This window comes from Strix uralensis, chromosome 7, assembly GCF_047716275.1.
Source record: "Strix uralensis isolate ZFMK-TIS-50842 chromosome 7, bStrUra1, whole genome shotgun sequence".
Classification (NCBI taxonomy): Eukaryota; Metazoa; Chordata; class Aves; order Strigiformes; family Strigidae; genus Strix; species Strix uralensis.
This window is the reverse complement of record NC_133978.1, coordinates 27,977,833-27,991,123: the sequence shown is the minus strand read 5'-3', so window position 1 is coordinate 27,991,123 and position 13,291 is coordinate 27,977,833. Positions and strand designations below refer to the sequence as shown.

Below are 13,291 nucleotides of genomic sequence, written 5' to 3'. Positions count from 1 at the left end.
AATCTGAAAGTGCTTCTGTGATGAATCTGCTCCCTTAGGTGAAAACTGAGGCCCAAAAGGACCCAGCTTGTAATGAGCTATTGCACTTTCCTTGAATTCCTGTGTTGTTGCCAGGCACCTCTGGCTGAGCAAGAGCATCCCTTCTAGGAAAGCAGCCAAGTGCCTCTGTCCCAAGGATCAGTACTGGTGGCAGAGGATCAAAGCTATTGTGTTGTGCTGCATGGCTTTCTGTGCCACTCTCCCACCTCCCCAAGAAGTACTTGGGAGTCTTCTCCTGGGTGAGTTTTTCTTAAAAGACCTCAAACAGAGCATGATGCTATGTTGGCAGTAGGGGGATGGAAGTAACAAGGAAAAATAAGAAACCTCTGTTGTGATCTTCTCCCACACACTGTCTCCAGCTACTAGGATGTTGGATGAGTGTGTGGGACTCTGACACCAGAGCTGTGGAAGACACATGTTGATGACTATGTTCAGTTTTAACTTGTTACTTCCAGAGCAGTCCCTGAAGATTTTTCCAAGGGAGGCCTTTGCCAAGGCTTTGTCAGATGGTAACAATTTTGCAGATTCTGCCCAAAATGGGGAGACTAACTGGAAATAACTTATGAGTTCTTCATCCCCTTGGTTAGGGGAAAATGTTGCTTTTGCAGTATTCATCCCTGTACCTTTGAGAGTTGCTACAAAGCAGTGGCAATAGATCCATGTTTTTTGTGGTGTGGGGAGAAGAACAGGGCACAAACAAAGCCAGAAAGAAGAGTCTGAAAGTTTGGGTGCTGGAACAGTGGAGAGGAAAAGGTAGCTTAATGGGATCTCCCTGTTCTCTTTGAGAGATGATGATAGGGGAATGGCATGAGGCAAGAATAGTCTTGGTCAAGACTTAAATAGATGGCCATGTCCTCTTCTGTGGGCTGAGTGTCTCTACAGTTGTGTTGGCTTTCAGTATGCTCCCTGAGGAAGCATCTAAACCTTTTCAAACTGCCAGCCTGATCTGAGGATCCAGCTAACTTTGGTTGCTGCTTCAGGTGGATGGAAGACTTGGTGACACTATCTGAACTGTTGGTCTTGGTGAAACCAATCTCTCCAGACGTGAGAGATACTTGTATGAATTTTCACGTTGGATACTGTGGCACACCTTGTATGTTGTTCTGTGCCCATGCTACAGTCAGGCTCACTTTAATCTCTCTCCTAGAGAATGTGCAGTCTGGCATGGACTTGAATATTTACTTTCCTCCATTTTCTGCAGCTCACAGTGGTTTTTTGTGCTCCATGACTACCTAAACAGCTCCCCACATTCAAAACTAACTTGGGTGACAGTAAAGCTCTACTGCCCTGAGACATGTGAAGCAAAACTGTGCTCTTCTGTAATGCTAGGAAGTAATTTCTCCTGCTTTAGATACTAGAAAAGTCCTACCAGCTTTGTGCATTTCTGTATTAACTAGTGGTGGATTAATTACCTGTAGTAACTGCATAATAGAATGGTGAAACAAAATCTTCCCTGTACTTGAGCTATCAAGTGTACTCTCTGGTTTTGTGTTGCAAACATTGCTTGATTGCTCCATAGCAACTCTGTCTGGGTCGGCTGGCACTGAAGCACGCTTTGCTCGGCAGATCAAGTATTTTGGGAGCTGTGGTGTCAGTCTCTTCAACCTGCACTAAGATGTGTGAGGAGAGAGAGGCCCTGCCAGATGGCTGGCTGGTGGGCGAGGGAATTGGAGTTGGCTTTGGCAAACCTAGGAAGAGTCTGAAGTATCATGTTCTCACCAAGCAGAGATGATGATCTCATTTCAGCTGGCTGTGACCTTCTTGGGAGCTTTCTCTCCTCTCTTTTTTTTTTTTTTTGTGCCTTGCTTCTCATTCAGCTCCAGCCAAGTGGGGCTGAATCCTTTTCCAGCAAGGCCAAAACCGATGGAAAGGCTTGAAGGAGGAGGCTGTCTTATCTCTTGCTCTCTTGCTGTGGCCTTTCTTACTGGGTTGGTCCCTTGTTGCTCCCTGCTGGCAACCACAGTTTCCAGTGCCCTGTCTGGGGAGGCTTGGCTCCCAGACACAGCATGGTGCCTGTCTGTCCAACCTCTCGGTCTCTAGCACCAAGGACCTGGTGGGTATTGATGGTTGTCAGTGGCTCTCAGGACCAAGGAGGCATTGAGCAGAGCTTGGCTTGAGCTTTAAGGACTGTTCTACACCTTCCTGCTCCAGACCTTCAGGTGCCAGGCAATGGATGTGGTGATTTTTCCCAAGGCATAGCAGAGTTTGAAATTGGAGCAAGGGAAGAAAGTAGATGGATGGTAGCCTGAAGAAACAGGTCAGCCAGGATCCCTTTTCCCCTTCTGGTCCTACATCCAACAGCCTCCAGCTCCTGAAAAGCAAAGGAGAGAACTGGAGGCTATTGGATATTTACTTCCAAAGCCAGGGCAGCCTCTGCCTGCTGGCACTGGAGAAACATGGGAAGTAGGAGCAGGTGAAGAGAAGAGACTGAATGGGGGTTGGACCATTTCATAAGGAGTACCACTAGCTAATGTCAGTGTTTGGGGGCTGTGGGTTTTTAAGCATCTGGCTTTTGAGGTCTTCAGGCCATCAGATGGTCTAACAAAAGATCACCTTCCTGGCAAACCCTGTTTTGCCTAAAGCACTACCAGCTCTGGCTTTCTAGTGTGTGTGGAACGGGGTCAGGCAAGCTACTTCTAGCTCTCTCAAAACCCTCTCTCCTCCCATACATATGGATTTGTCACACCCTGGCTCAGCCCTGCAGAGTCCTTTGCTCCAGCTGTAGTCTCCCCAAACCTGCCTTTGGAAGCTGAAGCAGACTGAAGGTCAATATGCACAACAGGCACTGGTGTAATGGCAGGGTAAATGATGTCAGCCCCTGGGAACACAAGGCTGCAGCTCTGCAGGGGCAGGGCAGGAGCCTTGCGCCTCCTGCATACCAAAACCTTGTTGCAACACACCTAATGATTCAGAGCAGTGCCATGCCCTGCAAGCCAGGAGCTAGGATTCAGGCTCTTGTGCTTGTGAAGGTAAGTGTGTGTTGGGGCAATCCTGAGAGCTCTGGTGCTTGGGCACAGGGGGAGAGCTCTGTGCTGGGGAGCAGGCAGGGACAGGGCAGTGCCAGGCAGCTCTGCAGTGGAGCCCCCAAAAGGCAAAGGCAGCCAGAGCCCCAGCCACCCAGCCAAGGCGTGCTGTGACAGCTTTGCAAACTTCCTCTGGGGCTGTGAAGTATTGTCTACACTGTGTTGGCTGTCAACATCCTCCTCTCTGGGTGATCTGTTTCCAGGGAAATGTCTTCACTTCTGTGATTGGGCATGTGACTGTGCTGCCCTGGAGTGCTCCCAGCCCTGCTTAATCCTCATCTCATTCCCTCTCTTAGCTCTTGAGTTTTCTTCCTCTTGTGGGCCATGCTGCCCAGCAGAGCCACCAGCTTATTTTCCTTATCTTTTACCAGTGTGAAATCAAAGCAATTAATAGCTGTGCTTGGGCCACTGTGGTGCTAAAACCTGAGTGTTTTAATGTGTTACCCCCTTCTCCCCTAGCTGCTGGGAAGGCCCAGGAGCACTGATGCTGACAGCCAAAATGTAGAGTGCTGCAGTGGATGGTAGATGGAACACTTGTATTTTTTTTGAGCTGGTCATCAACTGACTGAGATAACAGCATCCCCAGGGCTGTCCTAAACAGGCATGAAGCAACACACTGTGTTCCAGCAGGAGGGGTAAACTGGGCTTGCTTTCTTTTGGTCAATGGATGCAATAGCTATGTGGTCTCTCTGCAGATGATGGATCCATGGAAATGCTTCTGTGAATCTCAGTAGGGATTAAAAGACGAACAAAGACAGGTTTTTAAGAAGAGACCGTTTATTCCATTTACCCATCTCTTGCTGCCATTGATATACAATACCCCTCTGAATTTTTGTGGTGGTTCTAAGTTAGGCAGGCAATGTATTTGGAAGCTAGCTAATCATTAGATGTTTATTGAAAGGAGATTAATTGTGCTCAAACAGGGTGCAGTGGAGCTTCTTGCTGCAGGAGGTTCAGCTCTAAATCTCTTCAGAGTGGTCAGACAAACTCAGGAAGAGATTTTAGGAGCCCTCAAGCACAGAGAGGCCTGTCCCTTGCCTGCTGAGGGCCTGAGCTATGCTCTGTTGTAAACTGGGCTAAATGCAGGAAACATCATTGTGCCTGCTCCCCTCCTCCCCAACACCTGCTAGTGAGCTGGGGAGACCTCGGTCAAACCTATTCAAGCCTGCTTGCTTTATTTTGCATGAAGCCATTTGAGCCTATTTTTTTGTAACGGCTTTAAATGAAGTAGGGTGTGAACTCTTTTTTTTTTTTTTTTCCTTTCCTCCTATCTGAGGATGTGATGGTTATGATGGACTTCGGCTCCCAGTCTGCAAGTCTTGTTTAAGGGTACTGCCTGATCTTGTCTAAATGCTCTAGTGCCATTCCCCTGTGCAGGGGGTGGACTTCTAGCTCTGCACCCATAGCAAAAGCAGGCTTGAGCTAGTGCAGATAATGAACCTCAAGGGACAGAACAACTTGTGCTGGTTGGAGGAGGGGGGGGAAGAAAAAAAAAAAAGAAAAACCACCATTGTGTAGTACCCGGCATTGCTTGTGGCAGGCAGGCTCTTAAGGGACTGCCAGTTTTCCTGTTAGGCTGGAGGAAAGCACTGACCTGAGGGATGCGTTTTATCTTACCTTCTCAGTCAGCACCTGTGTGAGAGGCTCTGTAGTTAAGGCTGAGGCAAAAAAGAGTTTACAGGATCTGAACTCTGTGGAAGAAAAAAAACTTGCTGCCTGTAGTTCTGTGCATGGTCTTTTCCTGTCTCTGGTGGCAAACTTTTTTTTAAAAGCCTCATGCTCTGTACAGCTTCCCTTCCTGCCCTCGGGGAGAGGATACTGAGTCATGGGAGGACATTGCTTAATGCCCTGGAGGATGCTTGGATTGTCTGGTGAGGGAAAGCTAAGAACAAATTCAGCTGTGGATCAGAGTTGCTCAAGGTAAATGCACACTTAAATGTGAGCGATAACTAGCGAGACCAAAATGAGATGCCTTTACATGAGAAGCTGTCAGAGGACATGTAGATGTGCATGGATTTTTTGTTCTAGAAACAAATAATAGGCACAGCTCTTGTTTGCTTATCAGAGCAGAAGCAGGACTTTGGGAGGATGCAGAGAGAGTCAAGGACAGTTGAAGACTTTTGTTTAAGATATACTTGTCTGGGCAGGATGGCAGCTGAAATGATTGCAGCAGGGCTGGGCTGTATCCTCTTTCCTCCCTTTGCCTGCTTTCTTTTTTTTTGGGCTTCTTTCACTTGTGCTTGCCTTCCCCATTTTTATGCCTGCTCAAGGGTCTCTAGCTTCTTGCTGTCTGTCTCGCTGCTTCCCAGCAGTGCAGAGCCATGTCATGAGGATGTGAGGCCCTCTCTCTGCCCTCAGTGTTTTTTATACCAGCTTGTTCTCATCTTTGTAACACCGAGATCTGGGTGCGTTAAATGGCTGAGTAGCCAACAGGCAGTCACTGGCAATGTGGCTCTGCTTGTTCTTGGTATGTTACTGCCCCTGCAAGCTGCAGATGCAAGGAGCTCGTTTCATTAATTAGTTGGTATGCTTACAGTGCTAGGTGTATCTCCATATTCAGCCAGGTTCTGGAATGTATATAACCAATGTAAATTTTCTTGTCCCCTCCTGTCCTCACAGATTTTAAGACTCATCAGCTGCTCTGGAAAAATGTCCCCTGTGTAAAAAAAGAAAACAAAACAAACAACAAAAAAACCCCCAAACAACAAACCCCAAACAAACCAAAACCCAAACCAAACAAACCCACCAGCTGCTATACCATGTACCAGTCTGCCTTTGTGCCACAGTATTACCCAACCATGATCCCACCTTCTGCATACACCTACCCACCACGGCGGACTGGGAGAGCAGAAGACATGACCAGCTCTGTGATGTTCCCTCCCATCCACATGCACAACTTCTACAGTCGACCCATCACCTTTGTGGTGGACCGGAACAGCTACCCTGATTATGCGGGAGGTCAGGTGGAGTATCATCATCTCTACAGTGCCTCCAATCCCTATTTCCATCCGTACTACACCTGGCACTTCCCCCCCATGGTCCCCATCCCTCTCTACAGTCCCTATGCAAACTACAATCCCTATGCTGCCTACCAGAGGTCAGATCAGTATCGAGACACGTGGCCAGAAGGCTTCACAATGAGAGGGGAGCTTCAATGGGGGAAGCTTGGAAAGGTGTTTGGACCAAGGAAAGACCTTCCAGAATTTGTGAAGGATGATCTCCGGAGGGTTTATGGCACCTACCCACGGACCAGCGTCTCCATAACCTACCGGAAAGGGGAGTTCTTGATCAAGGGAGACCCCAAGGTAGGAGAGCAGGAATATGCAGTGGAAAAAAAAGTCATCCAGCGGGCTGTGACCCCCAGTGCCAGCGAGGCAGATGACAGCAGTGAGGACCGGAACCGTAAGAAGAAAAAGAAACTCAGACGTTGATTTAGTCAGTCACCTGATGGACAGACACTCCAGAGCCCTCCTGGGAGCCAGCTGGCAGCTGTTCTCGGTGCAGCTGGCAAGTAGCACAAGCAATGGATGCCACCACTCCCATTGGCTTTTAACTGCTCCCCATCTTCCACAGGCTTACAGCAGCTTTATCCTGTTTGATGCACAATGCCCATCCTGTGAAGAAACCATGTGGCACTTGACTGTCTGTCGGATCAGCAGTTTGGTCCTGGTTTTGAAATGAATGTTTGATTTCCACTGGTTTGGTTGAGTAGTCACAGTCTGGTGGGGGGATTTCCAGACCAGCCCTTGATTAGAAGATGGGCTTCTTCCTACCCTGTCCAAGGGAAGGTCCTGGAAGCTGGCTCCCTTCCTGGCACTCAGTTAAGGAGATCAGAGCAGGATTTCCTCCAGGCTGGGAGCAGTGCAGGTCCCAGAGGAGAGAGGGGTTCTTGAACACTGTAAAGAGCAATTGTCTGCATACCTTGTCACTGCTGTTTATGACCATATGACTGTGCTTAATCACTGTGTGAGGCCTGTATGCAGCACTTCCCTACACACTGGCAGAAGATCATGGTGTCCCTATCCTCTTACACTTGGTAATCTGGTGCTCAGTTCTCCTGGCCACGTGCCCTTGTTAAAATCGCTGCTTGAGGCCATGCTCTGGATCTGACTCATCTCTGGTTGGAGGTGCTGGCTTTCCAGCAAGGTTATTGGAGTTGGGTGAACCACAGCACTTCCACAGCTTGGTCTCTTGGAAGGGTGGACTTCAGAGTTGTGCTGGAAGCCTGGAGGGTTGTGAGGGGCTGGGTCCGACTTGCTTGCAAAATTCTGTACATTTTAAATGATTATAAATAAACAATAAAAAAACCTCAAATGCAAATGCTTATATTTCTGGTTTTTTAGCTGCCTGACAGTAGTCTCTCCTGTGAACAACTTGCAACCTGACACCCTTTTGCAAAGTTAGGGGTGACTTCTGACATGGCTCTTGCCCAGATGTGTTGGGTTATTCTGCTTGGCAGTACCCTGCCTTGCCCCAGCTTGTTGCCTGACAGCTGCTTCTTTGGGGGCCAGCAGGGACTTCCCCCTTCCCCCTGCCCCTGCTCCTCGATGAAGGGAGGGACCTCCTCTGTCCCCCTGTAGCCTCCCCCTGACATGCCACGTGGTAGAAAGGCCTTCTAATGCAGGAGGGAACTGGGTGCTCCTCATCTGCATAGCAAAGGAGAGAGCCTGGGAGGGTGAACTTGGAGGCCCTTGGTGGCTCTAAATTGCTATAAAGTCAATGTAAGTGGATTTTTATTTTTAAATAATGCAACAATTTTTGTTAATTTAAGCAATTGCCAGAATGTCTCGGCAACTATTTGGATTTCCCCTTCCCCAGTCAGCTTCTTGGAAATGGGTTAACTCTGCTGCCAGATAAAGCTGCAAGAGGGCTGAAGCAGAAAAACTGCTGCAGAAACCTCAGACCAAGCTGATACTTCTGGGCTGTGTTACAAGTGGTGGCCATGGGACTTACTGAATGGGCCAGAAAAGGCTTCTGCTAATGACTGGTGGCTAATTGGATATGCCTTTGGTCACCCAGTATAGGAAAAATGCAGCAATTCCTTGGTGTGTGTTTGGTTTTTTTCTCTTCCTTGGCTAAGCAGGGCATCCTGCCCAGGTAGAGATGCGCAGTTAGATGCCCGGTGTCCCTGTCTGCCACAGCCTTGCTGCAGCGCTGGCGGTGTGCTCCCTGTCCTTCCAGCAGCAGCTGCTCCTATGGGCAGCGGCTTAAGCAGAGAACCCGAATTTCATGCATTGGATCCTTGTGTGGGCAGAGCTGTGCTCTGAGGGGGTGCTAGAATGAGTTTCTTCCCCATCCCCTATGGCTGGTGCAGGGCACAGCTGGCTGTCGGAGCTGGGTGCTGCCTGCCATGGGGTGCGTGTTGGGAAGGGGCTGCTTCAGGTGAGATCCTGGAGCAGATGCAAACCAGCTCTTCTAGGCAAGGTGAGGGCAAGCATGGGGTTTGCCCTATGGTGATGATCAGATGCTACACAAATTTCCAGGACTTACATAATAATTTATCCTAAATGCCACTCCTCTAGCCAATAAATTCCCGGTGGCACCTTTGCATTCTGTTCTCGTGGAAAATATCCCCAAAACTCAAAGTGTGCAGCCCAGGTCTCCCAGAGCTATATGATGGATGGGTGGAAAGAGAGCCCCTTGCCTCCACAAAAACTTTCTTCAAATACCTGTTCCTGCTGGGAACATCTTCGGGGCCTGCAGTGAGAGAGTGAGTACAGCCCTTAACTTCATGTGTCCTGTTTATCTTCTCCAAAGTTTTGTCTGGTCTCACTGCCTGGACTCTGAACAGGAGATTGCTGGGCACACCCAGGCTGTAGTTCTGACTGTGTATTTTTAGCAGAGGCTTACAATTGCATACAGTACATCAGGAGGCAGCAACATATTTATTTTCTCAAGTGCCATTTCACTTCCAGACGGAAGAAAATATTTTGTAGTTGGGCTTTTTTTCCCTTGAGGGAAAGCCTGTCACAAATGGCCACCGCCTCGAGTTGCTCTCTGAATGCAGGGTTTCCCAGGGTGGTCATAACTCACCTCCATCCCTACTCTGGTCTCTGTGCGGGAGCAAAGATTTGCACGTTCCTTGTATGAACAGCTCAGAGTTGCATTTTCTTCCTGAAGGTTTGAGGCTCATTTGCTGCCCAGCTGCAGAACTGAATCCATAGGGCATTTTTGGAGGCTTTAACGCCTATGGAATTCAGTTCTCAGAGCCAAGCAGCCAGTGCGAGTCAGCTTCCCCTGGCCCCAGCCGGCTGTGTCTCCATCTGTGAGGGGGGAAAAAATAGCAAAGAGCTCATCATGTTGCTGACATGACAGTGCAGGCACTGAGCTGACACAGATTTTTGCAACTGGGAGCTGCTGCAAGGAGAGGACTCTGGCCCCTCTTGCCCCAGAAGCAGCACACGCAGCGCGGCTTTCTTTGGAAACTTTGCTCAAGTTGGCTGCTGTTTTTTTCCACTGCTTCCACGTATCATCCTGTCGTTCAGAGCTGCTGCAAAGCTTCAGGTCAGCTCTGAGCTCTGTAAACCTGCTGGAGCTGTAAGAGAAATATAATTTCTTCTAGTTGGGGCTGGTATTCACAGGGGCGTTGGGAATCCCACCTATGTGTTTGCTCTGTGTGCGGGCAGTAATACATCCCCCAGCCTAAACAGCTCTTCCTCTGCGTGTGCATCTGAGAAAGGGGTGCAGGGGTGGCGGGGGCATGCTCAGTGCTGCGTGAGCATCCCAGTGCTCCCAGGCACCAGTCCTCTGCTCCATTCATACCAAAACCAGTGCTCGTGGGAACCCCTGGAACTGGGATGTGCCAGCTGATGGATGGAAGTGGTTTATGCAGCAGGTGGTATCACAGGTGGGCCACAAGGCGCAGGGGGGCCTGCCCATTTGGGACTGGGAAAGGACAGAGGGTAATTCTGCAGCTTAAAATAAGGCAGTGGAAGGCCTTTTCCAGACAGCTCAGAGAGCGGATCCAGGGAGGGACTGGTCTGGCTCTGGGCTGAGCTGGGACATGCTGGTACATCCCACAAATACACCCATGCCCTGTGCTGCCTGCTGCCCCCACCCTCTGGTTTGGGCTGCAAAGCTCATGTGCACGGAGGGGCAGACTTGGGGGACACGTGGGGACCCCCGTGAGCAGCCACAGAGGTGCTGATGCTGTCAGCAGATTTGGGCAGCCTCGGTCATCAGCAGATGTTCATTTTCAAACCCAGGGACTGAGCTGATAGCTGAAGGGCAGGGAGAGCCTTTTTTTTGGCTCAGCAATAGTTTGACACAGTTGTGACGACAGTGGCTCAGGGTGGCTTGGGCAGGAGTAACCACTGGGAGAGGGTTACAGCCCTTTGCCTGTATGCCAGCAGTGCAGGAGGGGAGCCCTCGGGTCTGACGAATCAGCAGAAGAGACGGGAAATGACACACACGGCTTTGGAGCACGGGCAAAGATTTCGATGGGGGAAGCACTGAGCAACTGTGGGTGTAAGGAGCTAACTCCACTATTGCTCAACAGCCAGCCCAGGGCTCTATTTAAATCCATTTGCGGGGAGTCCGAGTTCAGCCAGGGCAGCATGAACTCTCCGTCCTGACCAGTGTCCTGAAGGAGCCAAGACCCATTGAAAAAGCCGTGGGGTTGCAGGCTGGGGGTTGCAGGCTGGGGGTTCCAAGCCCCAGCACATCCTGGGGACCACCTGCAGCAGTACCGCAGGGGTTACCTGGAGGGGCAGCAGTGGAGGGAGATGGCGTAAAGCAGAGCTGTACACCAGGGTCCCCCCACCCTGCAGCGGGTGGCCAGGGTCAAAGAGGTGGCTCAGGGACCTGGCTCTGCACCGTGCAGTTTTTCAGACCACCGGCGCATGGCAGAGAGGTTTCAATAGCTTTGGGCCCCCTGAGCTCAGAAAAGTGGGGTGATCTCCTTCCTCCTCCTCCTTCTCTCCCCACTCTGAAGGCAAGTGCCTGTGCAAGGCAGGAAGGCAGCCTGCCAGAGAGCCTACAGCCGGGTGGGAGCAGACCTGCCAGCCTGCGATGGCTGGTAAGGATGGGGTGCTTTGGGGCTGCTCCTTGGCCAGCTCATACCATGGGGTGGTTGCCCTGTGGTCCCTGACTATTTAAACACATGGAAAACCTTTGTGCTTCCATGTTTGAAGTTGTAAAACTCTTCTCCAAGGCATTTACCCCAAAAGGGTTGAAGGATTGCTGCTGTTCAAAGTGCCAGCCACCGCCTTCAGCCTTCAGTCGCTCTGAGCAACCACCAGTTTCAGGAATCGAAAGGTGGAGGGAAAAGCCTTCCTCCCCATCTTCCTCTGTCAGCTGGTTTGCAAAGAAAGGGGAAGGGTTTCAAGCAGACAGGCGGGCAAGCAGGATGGGGGTCGTCCCCTTCCCTCGCCCTGTGGCCCCAGGGAGGTGACATGGGTGCTGGGGCCACATGGGACAGCTTAGAGCAGCTGCCTGGCATGCATCCCACTGCGCCTGTGCCCCTGCCCCCCTGGGATGGGGCGGGGACAGCTCCAGCAAGTTACTTTTAGCATCCTGTCTGTGGGGGCTGAGGCACCCCGTTGCCAAAAGGCACCAGGGGCAGTTTGACCCGGGAGTGATGGGAAGCCCATGGGGGCCAAGCTGGGAAAGGAAGGGTTGAAATGCAAACTCAGACAAGCTCTAACTCTCTTCTTTCCCTCCTGGCTGTTCCTGCAAGCAATATCCCCACAACATGGCACCCACAGCACCTCTGGGACCAAGGGGCCCCGGGAGCGGGGAATGATGTGGGCTGTCCCTGGGGCACAGTGCTGCAGGCAGCCACGGGGTGCAGGAGGCTGTGACCCCTCTTCAGCAGTGCTGGGATCCTGCTCCTGCAGAGTGGGCAAAGAGACAGCTCTACCCAACCTCCTGCTTCCAGACCCACCCCTTCCCGTGAGAGCAGGTGCTTCCATGGTGTTTTTGGGATGCTCATGCAGGTTCCCATGTGCTGTGTGTGCTGGGCACATCTCCTCCTCCGGGCTCTGCCTTTGCTCCTTGGTGTTCCTGTCTCCAGCTTTGCCCTGCATTCCTGGAGGGCCAGGGCTGGATTTGGCCCTGTGTCTTTGGGAGTATCCCTGGCCTCTGGTCTGCACTGGAGCAGGGCGCCAGGTAACGCCAGGGAGGGCAGGGATGAACGGAGTTGCGGGAGCCATCTGGGTGCTGGGTATCTGTTGGTGTGGCAGAGCCCTGCCTGGGCTTGACCCCGTGTTTTCTTGAAGACGTGTCAGGATGCAGCACTGAGCTAGGGGGTGACCAGCACGTGCTGAGCCTGTTGCCCCAGCTCAGCCCCAGGGAGGATTGCATCAGCCCAGCTGCCTGCTGTGCAGGTGGGGGTTTCATGGCCCCACTGCAATCTGCCTCCCCTGGCTCCACGGCGGGAGCCCTTGGCAGCCTGCACTGCTTAAATCCTCCTCTCTGCCTGGCTTGGGGTGTGCGGGGTCCCCATGCTGGCTCTGGTACACATCCCCTTCTGGTGCTGGCTGTCCTGGGGTTGTCCTGCCTCTGGGAGAGATCTGGATTTGGGACCCTGATGTTGATCCTAGCAGCCAGGTGACCGCTTGTTGGAGCTAACAGATATGCCCAGGAGCGGGTACCAGGGAAAAGATAGGCTCCAGCACAGGAGCCAAAAAAGTCGAGAGCTCCTCAAGGCTCCTGACCTCAGCCCAAAAATGCTGGTGGATCGAGAGACACCCCAGGCAAGTGGGTGCCCAGCAGGATGCTGCTGCTGCTGCGGGGTTTTCTGCGTTGCACTGAGTTAAGCTGCAGACCCTCACAGCCCCTGCCCCTGGGGCAGGAGGCTCCCAGGCCCCAGGGCAGCAGTGATTGGAAACAGCCAGCTGGGAGCCCGGGAGGAGCCAGACCCTGGAGGGGACCCACGACAGCATCCATGGGTGTATCAAGGTGCCATGAGAGCCACCCCAGGGAGGCATCCCCCCAGCCCTGTGTGTCCAGCACCCACCCTTCCCTGCAAACCCCCCATTTCCCTTCTGTGCAACGAGTAGGGGAAATACTATCAGCAAAGATGAAACACCCCAGCTGAGCCGCCCGGGCCGGCCCTCAGAGCACAGCAGAGACAGCCACACCAGCACATTTCCCAACGGCAAGCCGTGTCGGGAGGCGATACGAGGATGCGGGGAAGGGGATGCTAATGTACGGCCAACCCTGCCACCCGGAGATCAGTGCTGCACCAGTTTAGCCCTGAGCTGCCAGTCGCATTTAGCCCTCCCTCC

At 51.8% G+C, this 13,291-nt stretch overlaps 1 protein-coding gene across 1 annotated transcript; it reads left to right on the top strand.

Annotated features, from left to right (window-relative positions):
* Positions 1 to 5,031: 5,031 nt before the first annotated feature.
* Positions 5,032 to 7,134, top strand: C7H10orf95 (chromosome 7 C10orf95 homolog). The gene has a single exon (XM_074874036.1). The coding sequence runs from the start codon at positions 5,822 to 5,824 to the stop codon at positions 6,491 to 6,493; it is 672 nt and encodes a 223-aa protein (XP_074730137.1). The 5' UTR covers positions 5,032 to 5,821; the 3' UTR covers positions 6,494 to 7,134.
* Positions 7,135 to 13,291: the final 6,157 nt, after the last annotated feature.